The following is a 26,515-nucleotide window of genomic DNA, read 5'->3' as shown; positions in this document are numbered from 1 at the left end:
CACGGCCCCCAAAGAGTTGCCTGCCAACAGCAACTTGTCCTCTGTTAGCAAGCAAAGCAACCCTACCCCCTGAGGTCCCGGAGGACCACACGATTGTCACCACCATCGCTCATGACCCTCTTACCCTCTGGTTCCTCTTTCAAAGCCGTGCCCATCGCAAAATGGCACCCCCTCCACGTCTCCTCGTCTCAAATCGTCAGTGACCTTTCATGCCAGTTGAGGCGCAGTGAGGTTCGATTCTGCAGCTGCTCAACGGGTGTGGCAGGAACAGACCAGAAGCTGGAAGTCCCCTGGGCTCTTGATGTCCAGCCCAAGAGCTTCTGATGAAAACAGCTGGTGCAGAAGATGTTGGTGTGAGTCCAGACCCACCAGCCCTGTGGTGACCACGTCGAGATAGGAAGGAAAGACCAGGTCTTTGCTCCGAATGGTGGAACCTTCGGGACCATCTGGTGCGACCCACTGTTCCGCACTCGTGTGTCTGGCCCTCTGAGCAGCCCACCTGGGCTCTGAGAGCAAGTGGGCAGAGGGAGGGACCTTCTGGATTTTGGGACAGGCTTGCATACATGCTCCCTCTTCAGGCTATGCTCCATTATAGCCCGAAAGACGTTCCTCTGTCTCAAATGCTCCATGACTTGACTCCTGCCGGGCTAGCAAAAAGGATCCTTGGCTGGGAGTTCCAAGGAGAGAAGTGGCCAGTCCCTTCCCACGAGGGCTCGGGTACATCTTGGCCCTTTCCCATTCAGGGCCTCTCAGGAACCCACATTCCCCATGACACATCATCTGATTCAAATTCGCATATTACTTTGTGGAAATTAGATTCTGAGATTGCACAATGATGGAAAACTGTTCACCAAAATCACAATTTTCTGTCTCTTGTTTTACTTGGTTGGCTCTAATAGCAACGATATTAACTACTTCCTGCTACGGGCCAGATCCGGTTCTAATTATTTTCCCTTAATTAATTTATACCTTGAAACGATTTAACGTTTTAAAGGCAGCCCACAGGGAGAAGGATGCCATTGTCGTCACCCTCATTTTACAGACGGGGACCTGAGCACAGGCCAGCAGCTTGAAAGCGGAGGCGTTGGGATTGGGACCCAGCCTGACCGGTTCCAAACGATGGCACCAACCAGCGAGTTACGGACTCAGTCTGTCCCCTGGGAGGCAGCTGTCGCCCAGAGAGTTCCAGTGGGTTCAGCAAAGACACACAGCTGTGCATGGTGGGGTCAGGATTGACACTCATCCATGGAGGTGGAAATATGGTGCCCGTTCCACTGGACCACTTAGCTTAGCCCCCTAAGAAGAATGGATTCTCTTCTGTTGAGGGTCTGCTCGGGGCCAGGCCGTGTGTTGTCACGTATCTCGTCTGCAAACACTTTGATCTCCGGCTGTTGAGATGTGTGACCGACGTCCTGTCTCCTCGACCCTCGGCAAGCTCTGTGATTCGACTGAGAGTATGGCAGAAGTGAGCTGAGGGGACGACAACGTGAGTCCAAACCCCAGTTCCTCCCCTCGGGAGCAGTATGGCTTCTGTGCCTTTCCTGACGACAGCGACACCAGCCTTGGAGAATTGTTGGGGGTCGGGGGAGGCCCGGTGCCTGAGAAGCATCTCTTCTGCTTGGGGTTTGTCCTTTGTCAAATGGACCTGTCTGCGCACCACTGAATACCCCACGGTGTTTGGAACAGAACCTGGCACACAGTAGGTGCTTGCTTAGTCAGTATTAGGTGAACGTTGAGCTGGCATGATGCTGCAAAAGTGAGAAAAGTGAAGGAAACAAACGAAGGTAACAGGAGGCCTGTGCCGCTCTTTATTTGCTTTTGAGCTGCACCAAAACCCTGGGCAAGCGTTGCGGATTTCTGAATCTGTGCGTCACGTGCCCTGCCAGTCATCGAAGGGCCTTCCCTCGTCCCTGCCCCACTCGCTCTCCATCAGTGTACCCCCATATGCTCTGACCTTTCCGGGTGCCCCTGACATGGGAGATCCCAGAGGGGCCTGTCCGCCCTGCTGGTGCTTCAGAGCACAGGGGCTGGTGCAGAGTGCTGGACTCCTGGCGGTCTTCGTGCAGGGACGGGCGCCATGAGGACAGGCTCTTCCTGCCCTGGTCCGCACACAGTCGGTCCACCCCCTCCTCTAGTCCCTTAGCCCCTCTAGCCTTGGTTTCTTCACCTGCTGGCCAGGGCCTTAGATTTTTGTGTTTCAAAGGCGGTTTCTCCTGGCTCTAAATTGACCAGGTAGTTACCTGCACCGGTTAAGGACGCTAAATGCCTGCGGGCATAATGTAGCTAGACCAAGCCTACTGCTGGCCAGCAGCGGGACTCCGGGCACTCTGTTCTCCAGGTCTCAGCTGTCTGATCTGTGAAACGGGACCACTTCCACCACACCACTGGATTCCTGTGAACGTGTTCTGGGATCATGAAGGTCAAGTGCCCAGTCTGGACCATCGCTTAACTGCCCCCATCCGGGACCATCTCTTGAGGCTTCCTTCCTTTCTTTATCTGCACGCTGGGAATGTGCTTGTGTACGTGTGTGTGCTTGTGGCCGTGTGTGTGCGTGTGTGTGTCTGTGCGTGTGATGAGTGGAGTTTTCTACCACCGTGTGGAGGATGGGAGTAAATTCAGCAAATGTGTATTCTGTGCCACAGTTTACGGAGCCCACACCCTTCCCGGTTTTATTTGCTGCAAACCCGGGAGGTCACTTCCCTGTTCCCATTTTCCACTTGAACCACAGGGAGATGGGATTTGGTAAGTTTGCAAACTCCTGGTGGAAAGTGCTTGGCGCCCCGCCGGGCGCATAGTAAGCGCTCAGTGGAAACGGTACTTTCATGGTCGCAGTGAAGAAACTGCGCGCGTCCGCGTCCTGTCCTCCTCCAGCCAAGATCTCTGGTCGCCTGCTCCGGGGGCCCCCCCCACCCCGCCCGCCCGCCCGGATCGGCGCCTGCGGCTCTCTCCGGGAGGGACGGGCGGGGCCGGGGCGGGGCCTCGGCTCCACGGCCCTATCAGCGCTGCTGGCCGCCGGGGGGGCGTGGCGCGAGGAGCCTACAAGAGGCGGCGCGCGGGGCCCGTGCGTCCACTACATCCCTCCGCTGCCCCCGGTGCGCGGCCTCTGCGACCAGCCCGCCGCGCCCACCGTGCCCGCCGTGTCCGCGCTGCTGCCGCTGCACGACACGGGAGACGCCGGTGATTGGGGAGCCCTGCGGAGGTAAGTGTGACTTCGCTTCCTCTCCTCTCCAAGCTGCCATCCGTTCCCGCCATCTCCGAGGAGGTGAAGGGGCCCCGGGCAGACGCTGTCTCTTGGGGCTCACTCTGCGCAGGCACTGTGCTGGGCGCGCTGCCTGCGGCTCGGAACCCGGCTCGGCCGGCCGAGTGGCCTTTCACAGGTGGAGAAACTGAGGCTCAGCGAGGACAAGACGTTTGCCCCAGACCTCGCAGCCAGGAGGCGAGGGAGTCGGACTCAAAGCCGGTCTGACGGTCTGACCGCATATTCGTGCTCCGGGAGCCCCCCGGGTATTTAGTCTTGCCTCCCTTACGCAGTTCGCCAGCATCTGTTGCGTTCCCGTGTACAGTGTGGGCGTCAGTAAACGGAAAGCTGGTGGCGTGGATGCTGCAGGGGTTTGAATGTGTCGACCCACACGTGGATGGCCACGGTCATCCACCCGCCTGTGCGTTCTGCCCCGGTTTACAGGGCCACGCCCCTTTACGGTTTTATTTGCAACAAACCTGCCAGGTAGCCTTTCTCTTCCCATATTTCAGATGAGGACACCGAGGGTCAGAGGGGAAGTGGGTTTGTCCAGCTCGAGCCAGGGCTGGATGGAGCCCAGCTCTCCCTGCCTCCAAAGCTCCAGATGGAGGTGTCCAGGCGCGGGGCGCGTCAGAGTGCCTGCGGGTTTGGGAACACATGCGGGGGTCTCTTGGCCAGAGTGGGCATCTGCATACACTCCTGCTGGGGGAAGAGGCTCCTGACCTGAGCGCTGAGGGCTTGGCTCTGCGGTCCTGGGGAGACCCCCAGAGGGACAGTCAGAGCCTCCCTTGCCCGGGGCTCGGCTGGTGGACAAGCCAGGAAAGGCTTAGCTGGTGCCCGCCCACTGAAGTCTAACTTGAGCTGGACGTCTTTTGGGCAAAAGGTGAGTTACTGCTCCGGGCGAGAGAAGCGCCTGGGAGCCTGTGCAAATGCCCAGCTTGTCCCGCAAAGTGGGTTTGTGAACTTCCACCTTGAGCACTTGGGTGCCGTGTTCTGGCAGAATGACGTGACCCTGCCTTAGCCCAGTGGGGTCTTCTAGGGTCACAGTTGGCCAGGTTGAGAGCCGAGGGTCCAGCAGCACGCGGTGAGGGGCACGCCGCCTTCTCCAGATAGACCGAGAGGCCTTCTGAGACTCTTGGTATTTTGTGCACCTGATTTTCTGTTTCTGCCTCTGATCTGGCTGCTTCCACGTGGGTGTGGCAGGTGGCAGGCCATGCCACCTCCCTGCATTTTCACCCCTGGCACACACCTGGGCAGGAGGCCTCTTGGTCCCCGTTTCACAGATGAGTAAACCAAGGCTCGGAGAGGTAAAGGTTGTGCATCAGGACCCTTGGCTGGCTGGCTGGCTGGTTGGTTGCAGACGCTGTGCTCTTAACTGCTGGGTCCCGCCTCCTTGAAGACAGTTCTCTGCCCAGCCACTAACTCTCCCTCTGGACCTGACCCGAGATGTCGTATTGTCCGAGAGGGTTCCAGGTGAAAACTGTCGGCAGAGTTAAGCCCAAGCCCCAAGTTCCGAGTGACGTGCGCCCTGGGAGGAGAAAGAAGTCGATTTTGATTTTTTATTTTTTTTAACGGAGTCTCTTAAGACGTAGAAGTGGAACAGCAATGATGACATTTATAAGAACACCAGCAGCTGGTACTGAAACTTAGAATGAGCCAGATGTGCCCAGGGTTTTACATGGATGATCTCACTGCCTTCTTTGTGAGGTGGGCACTGTCTTCCTTTTTACAAGAAGGAGACTGAGTCTCGGATGAATAAGGCATGTATACAACATGACGCAGCCAGGACGGGGGACAGCTGGCCCCCCTCCTCCCCACCCCCCCCCCCCCGGCTGGGCCCCCCTCCAGATCGTGGAGGAAGGTGTTCATCCAGTGGCTAGCCCGCTTGCTGCGGCTGGTCAGGGCCTCTCGTGCCGTGTGGGGTCGGGATCCCTGCCCGGGTTAAGGGTGGGCCTGGAGAGGGGCTGTCCTGACCCAGGGCTCGGGCTCCACTCTGCTGACAGGTACCGGTGTCGCCGTGCGGAGAACCCTGCTCTGGGACCCAGATCCGTCCTGGCTCCCAGAGCCCCCTCTCTGGACTTGGTAGCAGAGGGCCTGGGGCCTTGGCTCAAGTCCCACGCTCCGTCCCTCCCTCAAAGACCCCTCGTTGGGCCTCTGGCCTTTTGTAGGCTGCGTTTGAAAACCGTCTCCCGGAGGCAGGACCCTCAAATGCTGACCTCTTCGGCCTGTGGGAGCTGGAACATTTCTTGTCTCTGTCACCAGTGTAATTTACTACGTATGGGAGGTGCCTGTGTGTCTGCTTGCTCCAGACCTAGGAAGCTTTTTATTTTTTATTTTTTGTCAACTCAGTGGTTTTTGATCAGTCCCAGATGTGCGAGCCCAGCATCACTCAACGGGGCTGATGGCTTGTCAAGCAAGGAAAATACAACACAGGCACCATTTCATTTTATCTTCTGTTAACGGAGTTGAGTAGATGGTCAGACCTTCACGGGATGGGGATTCCAAGCCTCTCATAAAGTCCTAAATGAAGCACGCTCTGTTCTGGAACAGGCAGGGTAGGACAGATCTGGGTGGTGGTTGGTAGGACTAGCCGTAACCTTTTTGTTTTTCTTTCTTCCTTTTTTTGAGAGGCAGAGAGACAGAGCACAAGCAGGGGAGGGGCAGAGAGAGAGAGAGGGAGACACAGAATCCAAAGCAGGCTCGCGGCTCTGAGCTGTCAGCAAAAAGCCCGACGCGGGCCTCGAACCCGTGAGCTGTGAGATCATGACCTGAGCTGAAGTCGGACGCTTAACCGACCGAGCCACTTAAGCACCCCTAAAATTTTTTAAAAACATTTATTTATTTTTGAGAGAGAGACAGAGCGTGAGTGGGGGAGGGGCAGAGAGAGAGAGGGAGACACGGAATCGGAAGCAGGTTCCAGGCTCCGAGCTGTCAGCACAGAGCCCGACGCGGGGCTGGAACTCGGGAATGGCGAGATCATGATCTGAGCTGAAGTCGGGCGCTTAACCGACTGAGCCACCCAGGCGCCCCATAAAAAGCTCGTCCATGTTATAGTGTGTGTCAGGCTCCATTCCTTTCAGTGGCTGAGTAATATTCCACTGCGTGGATGGACCACGTTTCATTTACCCATTCTCCCTTCTTGGCTTCCTTCTTGAAGAAGCATCGACATAGGTCGTCTCGTTCCAGAATAGACCAGCGCCCTCCACGGTGTACACGGGGGAATCTGGCGTCTGGGTGTTTGGGGGGACGTGTTGACATTCCACCCGGGGTCACAGCAGCAACTGGCAGAGAATCCTGTCTGAGACTTTGTGCCCCAGCCTGTGCAACTGTGGGTGTTTGTGGACAGACACCCCTTGTCAAGGCTGCAAGGACAGACGGTTTCTTGTGGTTCAGCCCCAAGGAGATTTCTCTTCTCTGATTGTCTCGGGTGCTGTGTCAGCTTAGACAAAACCACGGGATCCGGGGGAAAAAGAAATTCCTAATGCGCATCATGCAACCTCTGGACCATCACTTAAAAAATATTATAAATGATGAAATCCCACATTTTCAATCCAGATTTCTGGACCGCGTCCCGTTGTGAGTGCAGAAAGGCGGTATCCCAGAAGGAAAAAAGAGCAGAACTTTCCAGTTCTTTTTTTTTTTTTTAATGTTTATTTATTTTTGAGAGAGACAGAGACAGAATGCGAGTGGGTTAGGGGCAGAGAGAGAGGGAGACACAGAATCCGAAGCAGGCTCCAGGCTCTGAGCTGTCAGCACAGAGCCCGATGCGGGGCTGGAACTCACGAGCTGTGAGATCGTGACCTGAGCCCAAGTCGGACGCTCTACCGACTGAGCCCCCCAGGCGCCCCTAGACCTTTCCATTCTGTTTGTAGTCAGGTGGTCCTGGAAGCATTGAGCCTGCTCTCAAGTTCTCCTGGACTGGAAAGAGCCTTCTTTGATCTCTCTGGGATTGGGACCTTGCTGGCATCTGCTGGGACTGACTTGATCAGAGCCTGAGAGATCCTTCTGGAACAGACACAGGGAAAAGTGACAGCGCCCCCGGCAGAGGGACCGTGTGTCTGTGCAAAGGCCTGGGGATGGGGAAGGGCCAGGCATCTAGGGAAAATGGTGAGAAGTCTGGTGTGGCTTGAGAATCTAAGCATCAGGCCGGGTGGCCCGGTGTCTCCCTGCAGGCGGCCTGAGCTGTACTGAGTTTGGACTTCCTGCTACAGGCTGCAGGGCGTGCAGTTCGGAGCAGATCACTGTGAAATGGACAGTGTTCCCCAAAGTGGGGGGTGCCGTCCCTACTGGTCCCCGAGGTGACTCAGCCTGTGCACAGACCCAGCAGCCAAGGCCCCCCCATCCAGGAGCTGTCCTTTGCAGTCAGGGCGAATGTGGGTGATGCTGTCTGCCCCTAACGTCTGCCCAACACCCTGCTCCCCTTTACGGCAAACACAGAGCACCCCGGGCATCAACGCTTGGGGCTGGCGTTCATGCCCAGCTGGGAGGACCTTATTTTGTTCTGATTTCCACACGTTACGTTTTACTCCTCCCCTCCAGTCAAGGCAGAATCGATCGTGTTCTTTGTAGATGGTGGCGACCGAAAATTCCCGGGCCATCTCGAGGAAAAATACAAAATACGGCCCAGGGCGGGTAGCCGGTGGGAAGGTGGGCAGGGCTGGGGAACGGGGTTTGCCGAGGATTGGAGTTTGGGGAATGCTGAATTAGTTTAAGGTGGGGCAGGGGATTTGAGGCCGTTGCAGTCTGGGGCAGCGGCTGTCAAAGTGGGGTCCCCCTCCAAGGCGGGGGAGCAGCCGTCCCTGGGAACTTGTTAGAAATGCAGATTCTCAGGCCCCACCCCGGGCTTCCTGCGTCAGCGGCTGGGGGGCGTGGGGCCAGCAATCCGTGTCTTAACGGTGCTCTCTGGTGCAGGCCTGAACGCGGGACCTCCCGCCCTAGAAAGCGGGTGAAGCCTGGCTCTGGGGCGCCAGCACAGAGGCCGGGTGGGGATGGCCGGCTAGTGGGGGTGGGTGGTGTGGAGCCGCGTGGAAGGTTCCGTTTCGGGGCCCGGTGCGACCGGAGGGAGCTCACACGGCCAGACGGGAGGAAGAGCCCTTAGGGGCCGTGCGGCCACCTCCCTGCAGGGTCCAGAGGGCCCCTTGGCAAGTTCTCGGCAGACTCCTAGCTTTTCTTCCGGAAGAATGCTCAGCTTGGTGGCGCTCATTGCTCTGGGGCCCCGAGCGAGTGTCCTGGGGATTCTGGCACCTTCCTTCAGGGCACATGTGGGGCCCTGTGTGCCCCGGAGCTTTCGAAACACGGCTGTGTGTGAGCCCCACACGCCCCCTCTGAAACAACGAGCCGTTCCCTGGACGGCACCGAAAACGTGTCCGCGTGTGTGTGTGTGTATCAGCCGCTGCCCTTCCCGCCCCCAGACCGGCTCCGACACAGCCCGTCTGTTCTCCTGGGGGGAAGCGCCTGGCCGCTGAAAACCCTGTTTATTCCCGGGAACCTTCAAGGCTCGGGCGTCACTGGCACCGAAGGTATTTTCAGCTTTGGCGTCGCTGGACAAAGTGCCCTCTCAGACTTGGGATGAACTGCGCCCTGTCTGCGAGAGTCTGTGTCTGGTCCAAGTGGGAGGCCCCAGCCGGCCGCCGGGTTTCATCCGGGCTCCACTCTGAAGGGCTGTCAGAGGCCAGGCCCTGGAGCGGCCCCTGCCCTGCGACCTCCCCCCCCACCCACCCCCCCACCCCGCCCTGCCCCGGGGGCAGCTGCTGCTCAGGCCTCCCTTGATCCATTCTTCAAACAGAAGCCAGAGCGATTTCAAACTTAAAAAAAAGTTTCCTTAAAGTTTCACAAGGCAGAGAGGAATGCACACCCCTTCGTGGGCTGTGCTGGGGAGGGGACTTTTCCCAGAGTGCTTGGGCTGGCCCCCCCCCCCCCCCCCCCCCAGGGCAGAGCCTGACCAGCCCCAGGCCCCTCCCACGGCCCCGCCCCCAGGGGCCACCGTTTCCGGACTTCTGATGCCTTAGGTTGGTCTTGCCTGGTTTTGAACTTGACGTAAACAGCACCGCTCAGCGACCCCCGTTTCCCCCCAGCTCCGCGGGCTTTGTGCCTGTCCTCGGTCATGCCGAGACGGTGACCGTCCCTGAGGCTTTGTCCTTGTGGTCCCTGCTGTGTGGCGTTCCCTTGTCTTGAGAGTTCAGCGGGACCTTGCCGTCCACCGCAGCCAGAGTGGCCCCGTCCCCTCCTGTGCCGAACGTTACCATCCCCATTCTCCAAGCCGTGTCCTCACGCCTTTCTTATCTGTCTGTCGTGATGTCTCCTCCGGTTCTCGAGGGCAGACTGCCTCGTGCGCCTCGACTATCCCAAGGACTCTGTGGCCACCTGAGGGCCTGCCCTGAGACTTTCATCTGCAGGGCGGTGTGGAGATTCCACAGCCTGGTGCTGTAAGATTCTCGTGCCCGGTGTCTTTGAGCTTGGTCCAGAGCCGGGGGCTGTGACTCGCCCTCACAGATGTCACCCGACAGCAGTGAATCGTGTCTGTCGGGCAGGAGGCTGGGCAGGTGCCCCGTAGCCTGCAGCAGAAATGATCTGAGATGCCTGAATTCACCCGGGAGGAGAAAAGAAAGACACGGTCGGTCGGTAGATACCCCTGGAGCCACGATTCTTCTCCTCTTCTTACCCTCTATCCTCTCTCCCTGGGAGAAATTCAGGGCCTCACTGTCCCCCTGAGGAATCGAGACTCAGAGGTTGAGGGACTTTTTGGGCAGCACGGGGCTCTGCAGGGTGGACTCACCGTTCGAACCCGGGTCTCACCCCACGTCCACGCTTTTCCACACTGCCCTCGGGCGGTCCTTGCCTGCTTGTCCTTGGGGGCCGGAGGTTCCCTGCCGTTTATCTGAGGCTTTGCTAAATATTCGCGTGTGTACAAGAAGGCAGACGAGGGGCCCCAGGAGTCAAGGACAGGGGATTTTGAGACTATAGCATTTTATTGTCTACTCGCTTTAAAATGGCTCTCGGTTGACGTTGAACACTCCTGATTATTAGTTTCTTTTTTTGCAAAATGAGTTCTCTCTTTGCCCAGGATTTTGTGTGTTCTCGGCATAGTGTTAAAAAGATTGAATGGGGTTTCTTGTAGGATCCTGTTGGCCCCTGGGTTGTGGACAGCCCAGGGCTGGGGGCAGGGCGGCTGCAGGGGAGGGCACGGGCCTGCTCCCCCTGTGTCCAGCCCTGATCCTGTGGAGAAGAGTTTAAGAAAAACTGGATCCTGCAGAGGACGAGACCCCCCCCCCCCACCCCGCTTTCCCCCCTCCACGGCCCGGGGTATCTGGTGCTCACCCAGACGCTCTTCCCTGGAGGTTCTGGCCCGTTCTGGGATTTGCCCCAGACACGCCGGGGCATCCCTCCTCCCCACTCCCAGCCACCACTCCATTCCTAGGATTTTGGGTGGTTTGTGGGTATGACTGGGATCTGCCCTTGGCTTTAGTCACATTTTGCGTTCTTTGTGCTTCTGAGAAAGAGCAGAGCCTGGGGCCCCCCGGGCCTGTCGGGTTAGCTGCTGTCCCGTTGGGCCGGTATGTCACTGAGTGAGTCCGGCTGGCACGGGCCGGAGGCTAGAGGTGCCCTGCCGGGCGGGAGAGCCGCCCCGACGGCCAGGGTGGGCCAGAGACCAGGGCGCGACGGGCGTTCTGTGTTGACTGCGGAGCAAGTGGCTCGTGTGGGAGCCTCCGGCCCCTCGCACATCAGACAGGGCCGACGACCGCGGTGATCCCATCGGCCTGCGGAGTACGGGGAGTGGGGGACCCGCCACCCTGTGCCGCCCCGTGCGCGCCCCCCAGCTGTTGGCTGCGGTACTTGGGATAACTGTTTGTGGGACACTTAACACCCGCTGGGGCGTGAGGGGGAACAAGGCTCAGTGCCAGCCGGCATCGTGCTGGAACCGGCTCGTGACGTTTTGTTAAATTTCCAGAAAGGTCGTGAGCCAGTTAAACACAGCCATCGTCAAACATCAAATTACATAAACTTACAGTTAAATGAGTCCTGTTGAAAACGAGGCTAATAAAAACTCAGAACTTCCCTGTTATCTCTGCCCGTGAGGTTCTTAGTGTCTGTCCCGTCTCTTTGATGGAAAGACCACGTGCTGCTGTGCTAGCTTGAGACTTTCCAGAAATCCCATGTCCAGTGACCTCACACGGGCTGCTTGAAATTGGCCACAGTGGGAATGTTTATACCAAGGGAACTGGCAAACAGTACTTATCAGGGTGAATTCTAAGAAAACGTTTTTTGATGTTTATTTTTGAGAAGGGGGGAGGGACAGAGCGTGAATGGGGGAGGGGCAGAGAGGGAGGGAGACACAGAATCCGAAGCGGGCTCCAGGCTCCGAGCCGTCAGCACAGAGCCCGACGCGGGGCTTGAACCCACAAACCGCGAGATCGTGACCTGAGCCGAAGTCGGACGCTCCACCGACGGAGCCCCCAGGTGCCCCTGAATTTTTTTTTTTTTTTTTTTTTTTTGAGTGTTGGTTGTTAGACATTTATCCACACACGCTGGTTCCAGCCCTCAAGAAGCACACGGTCCAGCCTGAGAGGGAAATGGTACGAGCAGGCACCACACGACCACACGGGGTGATGAGGTCTACGGCTTCTTGACTCGGCGAAGGCTGGGCCCTGGAAGGGGGTGGAGCTTCGTGGCAGTCCGGGCAACGTGACTGGGTCGTTGTCAATCGGAATGACCGTGTACCTATGTACAGGCAGTTCCCGGCCAGATAGTCAACATTAATGCCCAGACCGGGTTCATTTTAATTTTTAAAAGTTTGAAGCAGGCTCCACATCCTCCCCGGGGCCCGAACTCATGACCCCAGGATCAAGGGTTGCGTGCTCTACCGACTGAGGCAGCCAGGCTCCAGACCTGGCTCGTGACGGCTTGGAACCTGCTCACCCAGAAAGCCGGGAGAAAGTGGCCACGGCTCAAGGCACGTACTGAGTAAAGTGTGCTTCAAACTCGGGGGAGAGTTTTTGACCCCCACAAGCATCACACACGTAATGCAATTTTCCAAAATCAGGTTTCGCGCGTCAAGGCAGAGGCGGGGCTTTGAAATAGTGCAGTGAAGTCCCGAAGAGAGAACAGTACTCCATTCCCCATTATTAATCCCATCCTTCTAGAGACTTCCCCAAGCGATGCTCTGTGGCACATTGAGCATCGTCGGCGTCATGATAATAGGGAACGCGTACGAGGCGCTCAGGTTCGTTGTCTCATTCGTTGCTCAGCACACGGCTCATCCCGTGGCCCCAACCAGGCCAGGGGGGTGAAGCCCTGCTCATCAGCGAGCACTCAGGTGAGAGGCCGCCGCCTTCTGGAAGCCTCCTGGCGCGTCAGCACGTCCGCAGACCTGTCCGGCTTGCTCACCGCTGACTCGCCAGTGTCAGACAAGCCCCGTCGTTCCCCTCTGCCCTGTGGACGTGGCCTCTGGGGCCCCGAGAAGCTACATGCCCGGGCTGCGGGGGACGACCGAGAAGCCAGCGCCACACGGAGGCCTTATACGGCTCTTCTGATCTCGTCGGGAGGAGGAGACCCACACATTCACTCCACAAATATTTATGGAGCACCGACCTGTCTGATGTCGGCGGTTCAGCGGCGAATGAGCCCGACGGGTCCCGGGGTGTGTGATTCAGCAGTGACCCCGGAGCTGAGTCTTTACCGAAAGAGCAGACGTGAATGTGCCTGGCCCGGGCCAGGCGGGGCGGGGGGGGGGGGCAGGTCGGGGCCTGGGGATGAGCTGTGGGAACAGCATGTGCAGGAGGGAAGAGCTTGGCGCCTCTCGCGGCTGACTGCTGACAAGCCCAGCGCGGAGATTCATCTTCCTGGCAGGCTTTCCCAAACACGGCGGAGGCAGCCCCCGAGGGTGACGCATGGAATCCGGAGCAAGCCCTCTTTCTCTCACTGGCTCCCGAGAGGCGGGTTTGGGGGGGCGGCCTTGCCCGGGAGGTGACCGTGAGGGCACCCCGTTGCTGGATCGGGGACACAAGGGTCTGTGGCGTGTGGGTTTCAGGGCCCCTAGCGCGGCCGCAGCCGTGTGTTGGGCCTGGGTGGCTCAGTCCGTTAAGCTTCTGACTTCAGCTCCCGTCATGATCTCGCGGTTCGCGAGTTCGGGCCCCAAGTGGGGCTCTGAGCCTGGAGCCCGCTTCGGATTCTGTGTCTCCCCCCCCCCCCCCCCCCCCGCTCTCTCTGCTCCTCCCCTACTCGCCCTCTGTCTCTCTCAAAAATAAATAAAAACATTAAGGGAAAAAAAAGGAAGTTCCCCCAAGCTTTCAGAAAGCTGGTTGTCACAGCTTGGCTCCCTAACTGGCTGCCTCACAGACACCCGGCAGGGTCTCCCGGACTCGGTTTTACTTTGTGTAAAGGGGGGTGGGAAACAGCCACCTCCCTGACGGACTCCAGATGCATTCAGGAGCTCCGGGCAGTGTTGTGGGAACCTGATCCCTGCGACTTCCCTCTGCCAGGCTGGGGTCTTGCCGTCCGTCTCCCTCCCCGCCTCCCCCCGCTGGCCTGACATCCGGTATGTTCTCGTGAGACCTCGGTGCCACTCTTACTCGTACCCTCACGGGCTTGGTCCTGCGACTGCGGCAAGGGAGAGCCGTAGCTTCCGGAGGGTGCTTCTGCTGGGCTGGGCAGCCGTCCCCAACGCGTGGCTCAAGCCGTGGGAACAGGCCAGGGATGACAGAATGGAGCAGAACTTTTCTAGAAACAAGGTGTGCCCTTAGCAACCCCAGGAGAATCAGGGGTCCGCATCAGAGAGCATCTGTCCGTGCCAGGGGGTCGGAGGTCAGCTTGGCACGGGGCCATCAAGGGCACATTGGCAGATGGAGGTTGGCTGGCCACCAGAGCCGGTGATGGAGGTGCATTTTGGTGAAGGGTCACCGTGACGTAAAGGTTTTAGTCCCCTGGGGGGTGACACATGGGTGCCTTCTCATGGCCGGGAACCACCGTCAGACCCAGAGGCCAGTGGAAAGAGGGTTGTAACTTGAGGCTGGGCTGTCGCGGGGCCTGTCCCTGGCAGGGTGGGGCCGGAAACTCCTCCAGGAAGCCCACCCTCGGGGAGGCAGGGCAGCGCAAGGGAAGGGCCGTGTCCCAAGCCCACGGCGTCTGCTCCCCTGTTGTATGACTTTGAGTACTTCTGAAACCGCAGAGGCCTCAGTCTCCTCCCCTGTGAAATGGGCGCAGTAGAGCCCAAACCCCTGGCTCATCGGGTGGGTAAGACGAGTCGTCGAGAGGTAGGTCTCATCAGCGTCAGCCTCCTGGGTCGGTCGGGGAGCACGCCTGTCACCGGGAAGCCGCAAGCAGCCTTGGACAGCGCATGTGTCTCGTTTGAAAAACCGGTTTAATTTTTTGATTGTGGGTGGGAGAGGGGCGGAAGCACCGCGGCCCTCCGTTGTGATTTGAGCTGTTGGGGCCGCGGAGGCCGGATGCCGCGCACGGGCCCCCGGAAGTGGGGCTCGGCCTCCTGATTTCCTTGCCCCCCTTGCCTCCTTCCGTGCAGCGGCCGGCGGGAAATCAGGAACGCAGTCCCCTTCATCCATTTATTGCCTGGTGCACACGTGTGAGGTTGCCACAGCGGCCGTGACCAGGCCTCACCGGCCAGAGGCTCCAACAACAGTTCTCGCGTTCTGGAGGCTCGGGGTCCGGGGCCCCGGTGTGGGCCGGGTGGGTTTCTCCCGGGGCCTCTCTCCGTGGCTGTCTGCTTCCTCATTCCTTCTCTTATGATGACAGCAGTCAGATTGGGTCAGGGTCCGCCTAGTGACCTCGTCTTAACTTCACGACCTCTTTAAAGGCCCTGCCTCCAAGCACAGCCACACTCTGAGGTGCTGGGGGCCTCAGCCTGTGGATCTGGGGACAGCGCCACAGCCCTGCTGTCCCTGTGGTTCCCCTGCAGCACAGGCTTCGCTGGAGCATCGGGACCTGGGCCTTGCCCGTCCCCAATGGGGACCCCCAGGCTCCCCGAGCTCCGACAAGACCCAAACACCTTCAGAACCAACAGTGCCCTGGGCATGCTGCCCACGAGGTGCTGTGAGTGGCCCAACCTGGGGCAAGTCTGCGTCTCCCGGGCACAGATTCTCATGGGGGCCAGGCAGAGAAGGACCAGCCTATGAGCCCTGGGCACAGGAGGTCCCATTCTTTTTTTTTTTTTTTTTTTCTTTTTCTTTAACGTGTATTTATTTTTGAGAGATAGAGTGTCAGCAGGGGAGGGGCAGAGAGAGAGGGAGACACCGAATCCGAAGCGGGCTCCAGGCTGTGAGCTGTCAGCGCAGAGCCTGATGCAGGGGTTGAGGTCATGAACCGTGAGATCCTGACCTGAGCCGAAGTCGGACGCTCCACCGACTGAGCCACCCAGGCTCCCCGCTACAACTTACTTATCTAACCCGACGTCGTATTTGGGATTTGTTTATGCTGACGCTCCCACGGCCATGGGTCGTTCCTTTTGCCCTGCTGTGTGATCCTGGGGCCCAGTGCCCCACGGTGTGTTTACCTGTCCCCGTGTGGGAGTCATTTGAGTGCGGCCCCCAGATGATTTGACCCTACCCGGGCTTCGGGCGAGTCACGGTTGATTCATACGAGCAATTCACGCCTCGCGCCTGCGGGGGCGCCCTGGCCCTCGAGCTGCCAGGGCGCACAGACCCGGTGCGGTCGTGACGTCCGGTGGGCGCTCTGTGACGTCGGTCTCTGCTCTCACTCTGTCTCCGATGGCAGTCTCCAGGGTCAGCGTCTTGGCATCTCTGTCAGCCGGCCTTCTGCGGCTGGGAAATGTTCATATATGGTGACGCCACTAACCCGGGAGAGAGGTCGGGACCCCGGGGGTCTGCGTTACTGGACTGACGTGCCGTCCGGTCTCCGGGGCTCTGCCCCAGAGGGAACTCCCTGGGAGGGAAGGATCCAGAGAGAGCCGGGCCTCCCTGCCGGATGGTGGCTATTTTTGTCTGCAGCAAGGCTCGGTCAGGACCCTGGAGAGTTTCCAGGGTCAGAGTGGGAACTGCCCCGTTCCCATGGCTCCTGGGTTCCAGGCTGTGCCTCCCGTCCCTCCCTGCCCCCTGCGTCGTGCCCCCGGCAGACCCAGCCAACCCGATGGGTGAGAACTGGTTACTGCTCATGTCGGGGGAGACCAGAGGAGGCTTGAGGCAAGGGCGGAGCCTCTCGGGGTCCGGGGCGGCTCGGCGTCCCTCACGCTGTCCACCCCGCCGGGGGCGACTGTGGGTTTCCTCGCCTCTGTCCCCAGCCCGAGTGGGAGCTCCCTGAGTCGACGCACAGTGTCCTCTCCATCTTTGCGTCCCGGGGTCTGGCGCAGAGATAGATGCCCAGTAAAGGTCCCAGTCACTGACCGACTCTGCCCGGTGAGCAAACACACACCCTCCAGCCCTGCCTTGTCCTCTCGGACCGGACGACAAGCCAGGACGAGGATCACGGTCTGTGGGGGGGCGGGGATCCTTGGTTATTGAGCCTCCGCGAGCCTCGGTTTTCGCGTCTGCAGGGCGGGGCGAGCGATGGCTGTCCTGCTCTCTGCCCCGTTCGAGCCCGCGCTGTCGCTGGTCTCATACTGACTGATGTCCCTGTTGCCCTCCGCTTCCCTTCAGAGCTCTCGCGCCCCAGCACCGCCTCGGGAGCCCAGCCCGCCTCGTCGCCCCGGTCCCCGCTGCCTGCCTGGCGCCATGAACTGCGTCCTGAACGGCGTCGTGCCCTTGGGGCTGCTGCTGCTGCTGGTCTGCGGGGCCCAGGGCTTCTTCCTGCCCAACGTCACCCACTTGGAGGAGCTGCTCAGTAAATACCAGCAGGACAAGCCCCACTCCCGGGTCCGGAGGGCCATTCCCAGGTCGGACAAGGAGGAGATCCTCATGCTTCACAACAAGCTGCGGGGCCAGGTGCACCCCCCGGCCTCCAACATGGAGTACATGGTGAGTGCCGCGCTCCCGCGGGGGGGGCCTGGGCTGCACCTGCTCTTGTCCCGAGGGCGGGGGCAGGGGCAGGCTCGGGGTCTCCTGGCGAGAGAGCGCTCCCCCCCCCCCCCCCCCCCCCGCCTCCGTCCTTCACACCCAGACAGCGCTCGTGAGTTCCCCGTGAAGCAGCCCGGCCCGGGTCCCGCCCGTGGCTCTCCGCTGGCCCGTCCTCGAGGCCGTCTAAGGGCTCGGCTTTTGGCCCAGTCCCGGCTCCACTGCCTCCTTGCGTGTGGCCGTGATGTGTCCCCAGCCAGAGGGAGCCTCGGCCTCCACTTCGAGAGTCCCTCCTCTCACGGCTCTGGGACGGTGTGATGACGTCACGAAAAGTGCGGGCCACAGGTGCTCACCCCTGGGGCCCTGGTCACTGTTGTCACGCCGCAGCTTGGTCCCCGGCCGGTCTCGGGCCACCCTGCTCTGTCGGAGCAGCAGCGGGGGCCGAGTCCGTGAGAGATGGGGTGTGTGTTGGTGAGGGGGCTGGCAGACGGGGGACAGTGGAGGGTCCCCCGTGACCCTGGGGAAATCCGACACGGAGGAGTAGAAGGTTGGCCGGCTCTCCCAAGTCCGTGCCCCCAGCCCTGCCTCCCCGCCCGCCTCTCCGTTCCTGCCAGCACCGCTTCCGGTCGCCCCAGCCCCATCAAGTAGCTGCTGCTGTCCTCCCATTTTACAGAGTAGGAAACTGAGGCCCCAGGTCAGAGCCGGTCGTGGCAGAACCGACTGCGGGACCCAGGCTGTCCTTTTCAGGGTTAAAGCCGTCGAGAATTAGAGCGGATTTCTTTGTGGCTTTGGGTGTGGACTCTTCCCCCATCCTTCCCAGGACCTGGTGGTTTGGCCTTGGTCCCTGTGGGGAAGGGACACTCTCTACCTCTCTGGATAGGTCAGTCTTCCTCCCGTGCCCCTCCCCACCCCAAGGCCCTGTGTGGTGCCCGCCAGGGAGCAGAGAATTTTCCTTGGCCTGAAGCTTGACTGAGCCCCAAACCCCCGGGATCCCGTCTGCTTCCTGCCTCCTTTTGGGAATAGGCTAGGTTTATGCTGGTCTTTTCGTCACTGCCCCGTGCTTGCCCAGGGGCCTTGTGGGAGATTCAGCGCAAGTGAGCAGGGCTTAGCTACGCAGCAGGGAGGGTCCCGGTGCAGCCTGGAACGGGCCTGCGTGTTTTCGTGTTTGTTTCCTCGCATGACTTCAGGATTGGAGCTGGGATCTGGGTCCTTGGGTCTACACGGCCTTTCAGGGAAGCTGAGCCTTCACGGGTGTGGTCGGGGCCACCTCTGAGCAGGGCCACGAGGCAGGGAAGGAGGCACGAGTCCCAGTCTCTCCCCGGTGCTGCCCCTCTGTGCATCCTGCTTCCACACAAACAAGTGGCAATAATTCGAGAAAACGTCTTGAAAATCTCGCTTCCGGCTCAGCCCTGCCTGCCGGGGCTTTGAGCTGCGGTCCCTTGAAATAGCCTCAGCATTGAAAGGTGGTTTTGTTTTTAAGTTTATTTATTTATTTTGAGAGAAAGAGAGAGAGAGAGAGAGAGAGAGAGAGAGAGAGAGAGAGAGAGGTGGGGGGAGGGGCAGAGATGGGATGGGGGAGGAGAGAAAAATCCCAAGCAGGCTCCATGCTGTCAGCACAGAGCCTGACGCGGGGCTCACGAACTGTGAGATCTTGACCTGAGCCGAGATCCAGAGTCCGATGCTTAACCCACTGAGCCAACCAGGTGCCCCGGAAGGTGGATTTTCAATCTCCAAAGAGTTAAGGCACCCTCTTTTGAGGTTTTATAAGTGGACAGGCTCCGGAGCCAGCCTTCCTGGCTTGGTAGCTGTGTGACTTCAGGCAGATTAGTTAGCCTCTCTGTGTTAACGTTTCCTGGCCTGCACTACGGGGGACGTAAAAGTCCCCTTTTCCTAGGGTGGTTGAGAAGAGTCAATGAGATGATGCATGAGGACTAAATATGTGTTAACATATTGTTGCTATTATCAATCCCCCGCCCCCCCATCCCCAACCTTGGACGCCAGTTAAAGCTGGGTTGGTAAAGTTGTAACTTCCTGCTGTGTGACCTTAGGCAAGTTACCTAACCTCTCTTAGCAGCAAGGTTTTTGTTTTTTTGTTTTTTGTTTTTTGTCTGCAGCGATGGGAAAATCAAACCTACCCCACGGGCTACTGGTGACAATGAAATAAGAAAATGGGGCTGATACTGTTCCCTGGCAAGTGCACTGCCCCGGGCGGGGGCAGGGTAGGTGCTTGAGAAAGTGAATTTCCTTAATGCTCCTGTAGTGTTTACTGAGAGCCACCTCGCACCTCACCTGGGGGCTGGATGCCTGCTCGTTCAGCCTCCCCCCAAATCCTCTTCCAGCAGGCACCAGCAGCCCCCCTACGAGATGGGGAAACAGAGGCCCAGAGAGGTGAAGCCACTCGTCCACGGTCACACAGCCAGCAAGGGGCAGCGCGGGGCCCCACACCCAGGTTCACGCGACACGAACACTCTCCCCGGTGCCCTCACGGCCCCGTTCTTTCCGTCTTTCTTCCGCCAGTCACCCCTTTGGGGGGTAAAGAGTGTTCACCTGTGTCCTTCCTTCCGTGAGACCTGGACGGGTCGGCGGGGCTCATCTTCAGCTGGGAAAGCACAGGCTGAGCGGGGGGTGAGGGGCAAGGTGGGGACTGGAGGGGACCCGCGAGGGCTGGAGTGAGCGGGGGGCCGGGCCCGCCCTGCCTGCATTCACCCAGGCACGCGTGCGTCATGCCGGGGCGACAGTCGTGGCCTGCGACACCGCCGTGGCAGGGGGGCACTGAGCAGTAGAGGGTGTCGCACACAGTCACAGCCTTGACTGCCAGCCCTGCGCCCCTCTGTTCGGGAAGCATCGTCCTGAGGCCCTACTACGTGCCGGGCACGGCCGGAGCCGAGGGGCGGTTGGGAGGTGAAGGGCAGGCCCCGGGAGGAGGCCTCGGATGCAGGGGCGGGGAGGGCTGGGTCCCCGTTTGGCCGCGGCCTGGTGCAGACCACGTGTGGAGTCTGCCTGTCTCCAGCCAGAATTTCAGACGCCTTTGACCCCCGAGATCTGCCAGGCATGACCTCGCCCTCCCCGCGCGCCTCCCCGCTGAGCTGTAGAAGATGTTATGGCCCCGGACCAAAGGCACACAGGGTTCGCGCTGCTCAGAATAAACAGTGAGCTTCTGAGAAGCTTCTGAGAAACCCCTCAGGGCGGGGTCCGCGCCTGCACAGGCTCCGCCCTGCCTCCCTGGGCTCCGGGAAGGACCTTAGCCGGCCGGCCGCTTCCAGAGAGGTCTCGGTGCGAGCTGCCACCCGTCCCCACTGTGTCCCCCCCCACCCGGCACATGGTGTCTGTTCCTTCCCGGAGCGTTGGGTGGTCCACTGCTTGGAGAAGGAGTCACCACGTTGGTTCCGTAGTGTATTTGGGAGGGGGTGACCCATAGATCCCGAAGGCGGGAAGAAGGTGGTGCCACATCATGGTACATTACGGGGGGGGGGGGTCTCATGGGGGGAGCTAAGGAAAGGGCATCAGCAGGCAGGTCACCCGCCCGAAGGCAGGCCCGTCCCCTGTTGACTGCGTGTGGACTCTGGGATGTCAGCTCCCGTCCCCCCTCGGGCCGTGCCTGGGCGTTGGAGAAGGACCCCAGGCAGAAGCGGCACAGCGCTCGGTGGGCACTAAAGGCAGGGCGCTGTCGGCAGCAGAGGAGTCTGACGTCTGAATGCCCCTGGCTGTTTGCGACTCTGTGTCACTGAGGCTGGAAAGAGGTGGTAGGGCGGGAGGCCGGGGAGGCGCTCAGCTTGGCGGGGGTTCCGTACCGGGGTCCCGCAGCCTCGCGTTCCCGGCCACGTCCCGGGGCTCTGGCCGACGGTCTTTCAGTGATCACCTACTGTGTGCCAGGGGCTGGGGCTCTGCAGAGAGGGGACAGCCCCTGCCTGCCCCGCAGGCCGCTGTATCTGCCCGATGGCGGGGATGAGGCCAACGGCAGTTGGCAGAGGCCGGGAGGCCGTGCCACGGGCTTGCCCGGCGTCCCCGGCAAGTCCGAGCCCGGGCGGGAGCTATGAGGACGGCTGGAGGCCCGGCTTCTCTGGGCTCCTGGCTGACCTGCTGCTCTCCCCTTGCCGGCTCAGGAACCCGTCCGACGTGTGCACAGAACGCGGTGTCCAAGGGGCTGAGCCCCGGCCCGCGGCTCCACCTGGGGCCCAAGTGGGGGTGTCGCCGCAGGCTCGGTCCTGGCACCCGTGCCTGACTCTGGCCTCCCCCGTGCCCCCTCCCCCTGCAGACCTGGGACGAGGAGTTGGAGAGGTCGGCCGCGGCGTGGGCTCACGAGTGCATCTGGGAGCACGGGCCCACCGGTCTGCTGGTGTCCCTTGGGCAGAACCTGGCCGTCCACTGGGGCAGGTAAGAGCCGCCGCGGTCCCGCCCTCACTTGTGAACTGGCCGCCACGGTCCATTGTCACGTCCAGCCTGCTCGTCGGTCCAGACGCCGATCGCCGGGCTCGGGCTTTCTGGAGCCGGGCTCTTCCGTTCCGTGTCCTTGAAAGGATTCCTGAGGGAGCCGGCTGGGTGAGCTGGGAACGCGGGACGTTGCTTGCAGGGACGGGCCAGAGGGTCTTCTCCGCCCTCCGATGTCTGAGTTCTGCTCATTCTCCAGGGCCAGCCAGGCTCCGCCACGCTCCTCCTCCCCTCCTCGTCCGGGCAGGCCGGCTCTCACGGCCAAGGCCCCCTTGCCTGGAGGAGGCTCTTGACGGTGGTCTGTTACATGTCGCCCCCTGGCCTCCCCGGGGTCAGCTGGGCGCACGGCCGAGCCCCTGCCCGGCTGACGGCTGGTTTCCTTAGAGGACGGGGCGGGGGTGGGGGGCGGGGAGCGTGTCTTCTGGGCCAGCGCAGACCCGCTGCCCAGCCGGACGATGTGCTGTGTCCCCAAGTCCTCCGGGCCCGGACCCAGAGCCAGCCAGGGGCTCAGGGCCCCCTTGGGCTTTGCCTCTACCGTTGACAAGTTGGACTGGACTTGAAGCGTCCCCTCGAAGGACGGGTCGGGGTTGGCCTGACTTGGAGCCCAGATGGTTCCCGGCTCTCACGTTCAGCGTGGCCACGAGCAGTACCCTTCCCTTAGGCCACGCGCTCTCCTGGGACAGAATCGGAGCAGGTGTCACGAGGGGCCCAGACACGTGACTTCACGGAAGCGAATTCACACTTTTTTTTTTTTTGTCCTCGGGTGAATTCTGCTTTTGATAAAATCCGTCCTCCGATCGCACGAAAAGACAACGTCGACAGGGAGGAAGCCCTTCATCCCACGGCCCCGGCTCAGCCGCCCGCACTTGACTCTGGCGAAGCATCTGGCTGTGGGGGGCATATTTTTACACAGTCGAGGCGGTGGCCAGGACAGCTTTTCATCCTTTTTCCTCCCTCCTCAGACGACGTCAGGCAGGTTTTCTCTTCCGTAGCCGTCCCGGCTGTCGTCGCAAAGGCTGCCTTCGGGCCGCCCAGCGGACAGGCCCAAAGTGAGCCTCTCCATCCTGGGACCTAGCCTCCGCCGTAGCTGCATCACACCCCCTGGGAGGTGTGACAGTGCAGAGGGCCCCTCCTCTGCACTCGCCCCTCCTGGGTGTGTCGTGCCCACCTGCCTTCCCAAAGAGCCCCTCGTTCTCCGGGACCCCGCGGCAGCCCGGCCGTGGCGCTCCGGGGAAACGGGCGGGCCAGAGTGTCCCTTTGCTCTGTGGCTGTGTGGCCGCGAGCGTCTTTTCCTATGCGGGCCCTCAGGAGAGAGGCCGTTTCCCCGGCCACGTCGCTGACCGCCACCATTCGCTGTGGGTTCTGACAGTGTTCCAAGACCTCCAACTGCCCGCTCACCGCGGGGCTCGTGGACGCGGCCAGAGCCCTCTTGTCTTTCCTCTTTATCGAACCCGCTTTGTTTAGACTTGCTGGTGATGGTGACTGGGGATTTACATCCAGTTTATTTTCTCTCCCGGTAAAATGATGCCAACCCAGCGGACGGAGCAGTGGCCAGCAAGGGTGATGACCGGGTGGGGACAGGCGTCCCCTCCCCCCGGGGGCAAGGGAGGGCTCGGGTGATAAAACCCTAAATAGGAAGTTCCCCAAAGGGTCTGCCCATGTGACTGCAGAGCTCTGCCTGCCGGTTCCTGTGTCTTGAATTCCTTTTCTGCCTCGTATCTGACTCCTGGGGTCCCCGGCAGGAGTGCGGCCAGCCGTGACCACGTGGAAACGAGAGCCTCCGGGCTCTTTGGGGGTGCCGGGGACCCGCGCCCCCCCGTAGCCAGCCATCTCCCAGCTTTCAGACCTTCCCCGCCGCTGTGGATGTCCTGTCTGGGCCTTACCTGGACAGTTACTCACTGTTGTTCTCTGCACTGACCTTAAACGGACTCAACGCCTGAAATAAACTTGTGTTGTTGCTTTATTTTTTTTATTTTTATTTTTTAAGTTTATTTATTTTAGACAAAGACAGAGTGCGAGCATGTGCGGGGGAGGGGCAGAGAACGAGGGAGACACAGAATGGGAAGCAGGCTCCAGGCTCCGAGCCGTCAGCCCCAGAGCCCGACGCGGGGCCCGAACTCATGAACTGTGAGATCATGACCCGGGCCGAAGTCGGAGGCTTAACCGGCTGAGCCACCCCGGCGCCCCGTCAACCTGTGTTTTAAGCGACATCTGGGAAATGTGGGGCTCAGGGGCCACGTATATTTTCCCAAATGTACACTTGATTGTAACGTAAAGAATGGCTCGCTGGGGGCCGGGTGGACGTTTCCCGCACACATAGGTGGCATGTGGGCCCCCCAGGGACTCTCCTGGCCCCCAGGGGGACCCCGGGGGTACCCTTGCAAGGGGAGCCCTTGCAAGTCGGGGTTCTCGGCAGTGATACAGGCGCTGGGCGGGATCTGCGGCCCCTTGCCCGGAGCCTCCCCTCCTCCCGCCTGCCCGTGCGTGGTGGCGCTGGGAGCTGCGGTCTCTGTCTGCTGGGGGTGCGGGGGCCGGGACGTGACAGGCTGGTCTGCCCCCGCAGGTACCGTTCTCCCGGCTTCCACGTGCAGTCCTGGTACGACGAGGTGAAGCACTACACGTACCCCTACCCCCACGAGTGCGACCCCTGGTGTCCGGAGAGGTGCTCCGGGCCCATGTGCACCCACTACACGCAGGTAACGCTCCAGGCGCCCCCCGAACCCCTTCACTCACCTGGCCGCGCAGGACCGCCACCCAGCCGGGAAACTCTGCGCTGTCGTTGCCGCAACTGTTTTCTTTGACGTGGCGTTAACTCCAGGTGTCGCCGGCGGGCCGGGCTGGTGTTTGTGACCCAAGTACGGAAGCTGAGAGTGTAACATAGGGATCTTCAGGGGGTGAGGGGAAAAAAAATCTGGTCCTTCCCCCCTTCACGTCATACCCCTTTAGCACCAGCAGCCTGTAGATCGAGGTCACGTCGTGTTGGCTCGTCCTTAACTCTGACACACGGGTGTCCTCTTTTCAGATAGTCTGGGCCGCCACCAACAAGGTCGGCTGTGCTGTGAACACCTGCCCGAGGATGAACGTGTGGGGAGATGTCTGGGAGAACGCGGTCTACCTCGTGTGCAATTACTCTCCAAAGTAAGAACACGTGACGTGGCTGGAAGGGCTGGGATGCGCTCGCCGGCCATGGAGGACCCAACTAAAATCGGCTTGAGTGGTGAAGTCTCTTCACGAGTTCACATAACGACACACCTAGCGATGGTGCATCCGGCGTAGCTGAAAGGCGCCGCGGTATCGGCGAAGACTCAAGCTCTTTCTGTTTCCCGGCTGTGCTATCCTAGCCTCTTGCTCCCAAGATGGCTGCAGAGCACCAGCCATCACATCCCCCCAAACTAAAGGGAAGAGAATGGTAGAAAAGGGCTTTCTCTCAGGCCTTCCTCACCCCCGGCCCACTTTCTCACGTCATTGGCCAGAACCAGGCCACTCACAGACGAGGGGGGCACAAGATTTCCCCAGCTGGCTTTAACCAATGAAATTGCCCTAACTGGCTTTGCCGGTCATCTGGGACCGTCCGAGCAAATCGGAAGTGGGAATAGCTCTTGACCGGCCAACCAGTGGGGTGTGCCATGGCAATACTCTGGTTTTTTTTTCTTCTCTAAAAATACGCAGCGGACAGCATTCTAGCAACCAAAGTCACGCTAGACCTGGTTGTCGCATTTTTACGCTTCCCCTGCTGGGAAGGCCCGCGTGGCACCTCTGTGTGGCAGCCCCCTTCTTCCTCACGCCATGCTGATACCGTCGGCGTGCCACTGGTCCCTTCACTCATTCACCCCCTTTGCCCCTCAAATACGTGCCGATTCTCAGAGCACGATCTTCCCAGCGGAGAGCCCGCAGTTTGCACGCTGGCCACGGGCCTGGCCGTCACCCTCGCACCGAGCCGCGCACACGGTGTGCCCTTGGCGCGTGCTTGCTCCGTGACCGAATGCAATACAAATGACCTCACTTATTTGGTTTGGGCCGGGAGTGGCCGCGAGGAGGCGGCAGGGGGCGGGGGGTGGGGGGCAGCATCGCTAAGGTCGGGAAGAAAATAGCCACTCTGGGTGAAAGCATCTGACACGCCCGTGCCGGCCGCGTCTCGGCAGCCCGCAGGCCTGAGGGCCGGCCGATTATGTCATCGCTGGCGGGAGGCGCAGGCCTGACAAAGACCAGTGATGGGCCCACGATGGTGGGACCCCCCCCCCACCAACCCCGGCCCGGTGGCAGGTGGCGGGTGAGGGATAATTCTATTTGACTGTTGATGTAAAAAAAAAAATCCACCAGAAGAACCTAGCAGAAAAAAGTGCTGCCTGTTTTTGGTTCCGGCTGTTTTTTTTTTGTTGTTGTTCTTTCCCCAAAAGGAATAACGTCTGTATGGTACACGCTAGTCTTTTTTTTTTTTTTTTTTAAATAATTGACAGGCCTTTATTTTTAATATTCCGTGTTCATGATCTGTCACATTAGGAAACCGGTTCGGGGTCCTCGGTGCCCACTAGTCTTAAGTGTGCGGCTCGATAAATCCCACCGGTGTCTGTGTGGACCGGCCCGTGCGGGCGGCCGCGACCCAGTGCCAGGGGCTGGGGGCTCACATTCTAGGGGTTGTGCGCCCCGGGTCGAGGCCGGGTTCTGGTGATTCTCTTCCTCCCTGTGCCCTCATGTGACGTCTCAGTGTGTGCACGGGGGAGAGGGGACCCTAGTGTCTCCTCTTATAAAGACTCGAGTCCTGGTGGCTCAGGGACCCCATCCTTGTGGCCTCGTTGAACCCCACTTCCCTCCTGGGAAGCCCCGTTTCCACACTGGGGGTGAGGGCCTCAATTAGCGGCCGGCGGGGAGGCAAACGTTCAATCCGTATGATACG

At 60.2% G+C, this 26,515-nt stretch overlaps 1 protein-coding gene across 4 annotated transcripts in view; it reads left to right on the top strand.

Moving 5' to 3' along the window:
• The first annotated feature begins 3,091 nt into the window (after positions 1-3,091).
• The window catches only part of CRISPLD2 (cysteine rich secretory protein LCCL domain containing 2), an 89,042-nt gene continuing 65,618 nt past the window's right edge, over positions 3,092-26,515 (top strand). For all 4 annotated transcript variants that reach the window (XM_030298783.1, XM_032591360.1, XM_030298788.1 and 1 more), the window contains exons 1-5: positions 3,092-3,199; positions 16,840-17,157; positions 21,449-21,567; positions 24,185-24,317; positions 24,644-24,759. In XM_030298783.1, the coding sequence (XP_030154643.1) occupies positions 16,915-17,157; positions 21,449-21,567; positions 24,185-24,317; positions 24,644-24,759 (611 nt within the window). In that variant the 5' untranslated portion in view covers positions 3,092-3,199; positions 16,840-16,914. The remainder of the gene's footprint in view (positions 3,200-16,839; positions 17,158-21,448; positions 21,568-24,184; positions 24,318-24,643; positions 24,760-26,515) is intronic.

This window comes from Lynx canadensis, chromosome E2 (assembly GCF_007474595.2).
Source record: "Lynx canadensis isolate LIC74 chromosome E2, mLynCan4.pri.v2, whole genome shotgun sequence".
Lineage (NCBI taxonomy): Eukaryota > Metazoa > Chordata > Mammalia > Carnivora > Felidae > Lynx > Lynx canadensis.
This window is presented reverse-complemented; position numbering and strand designations above follow the sequence as displayed.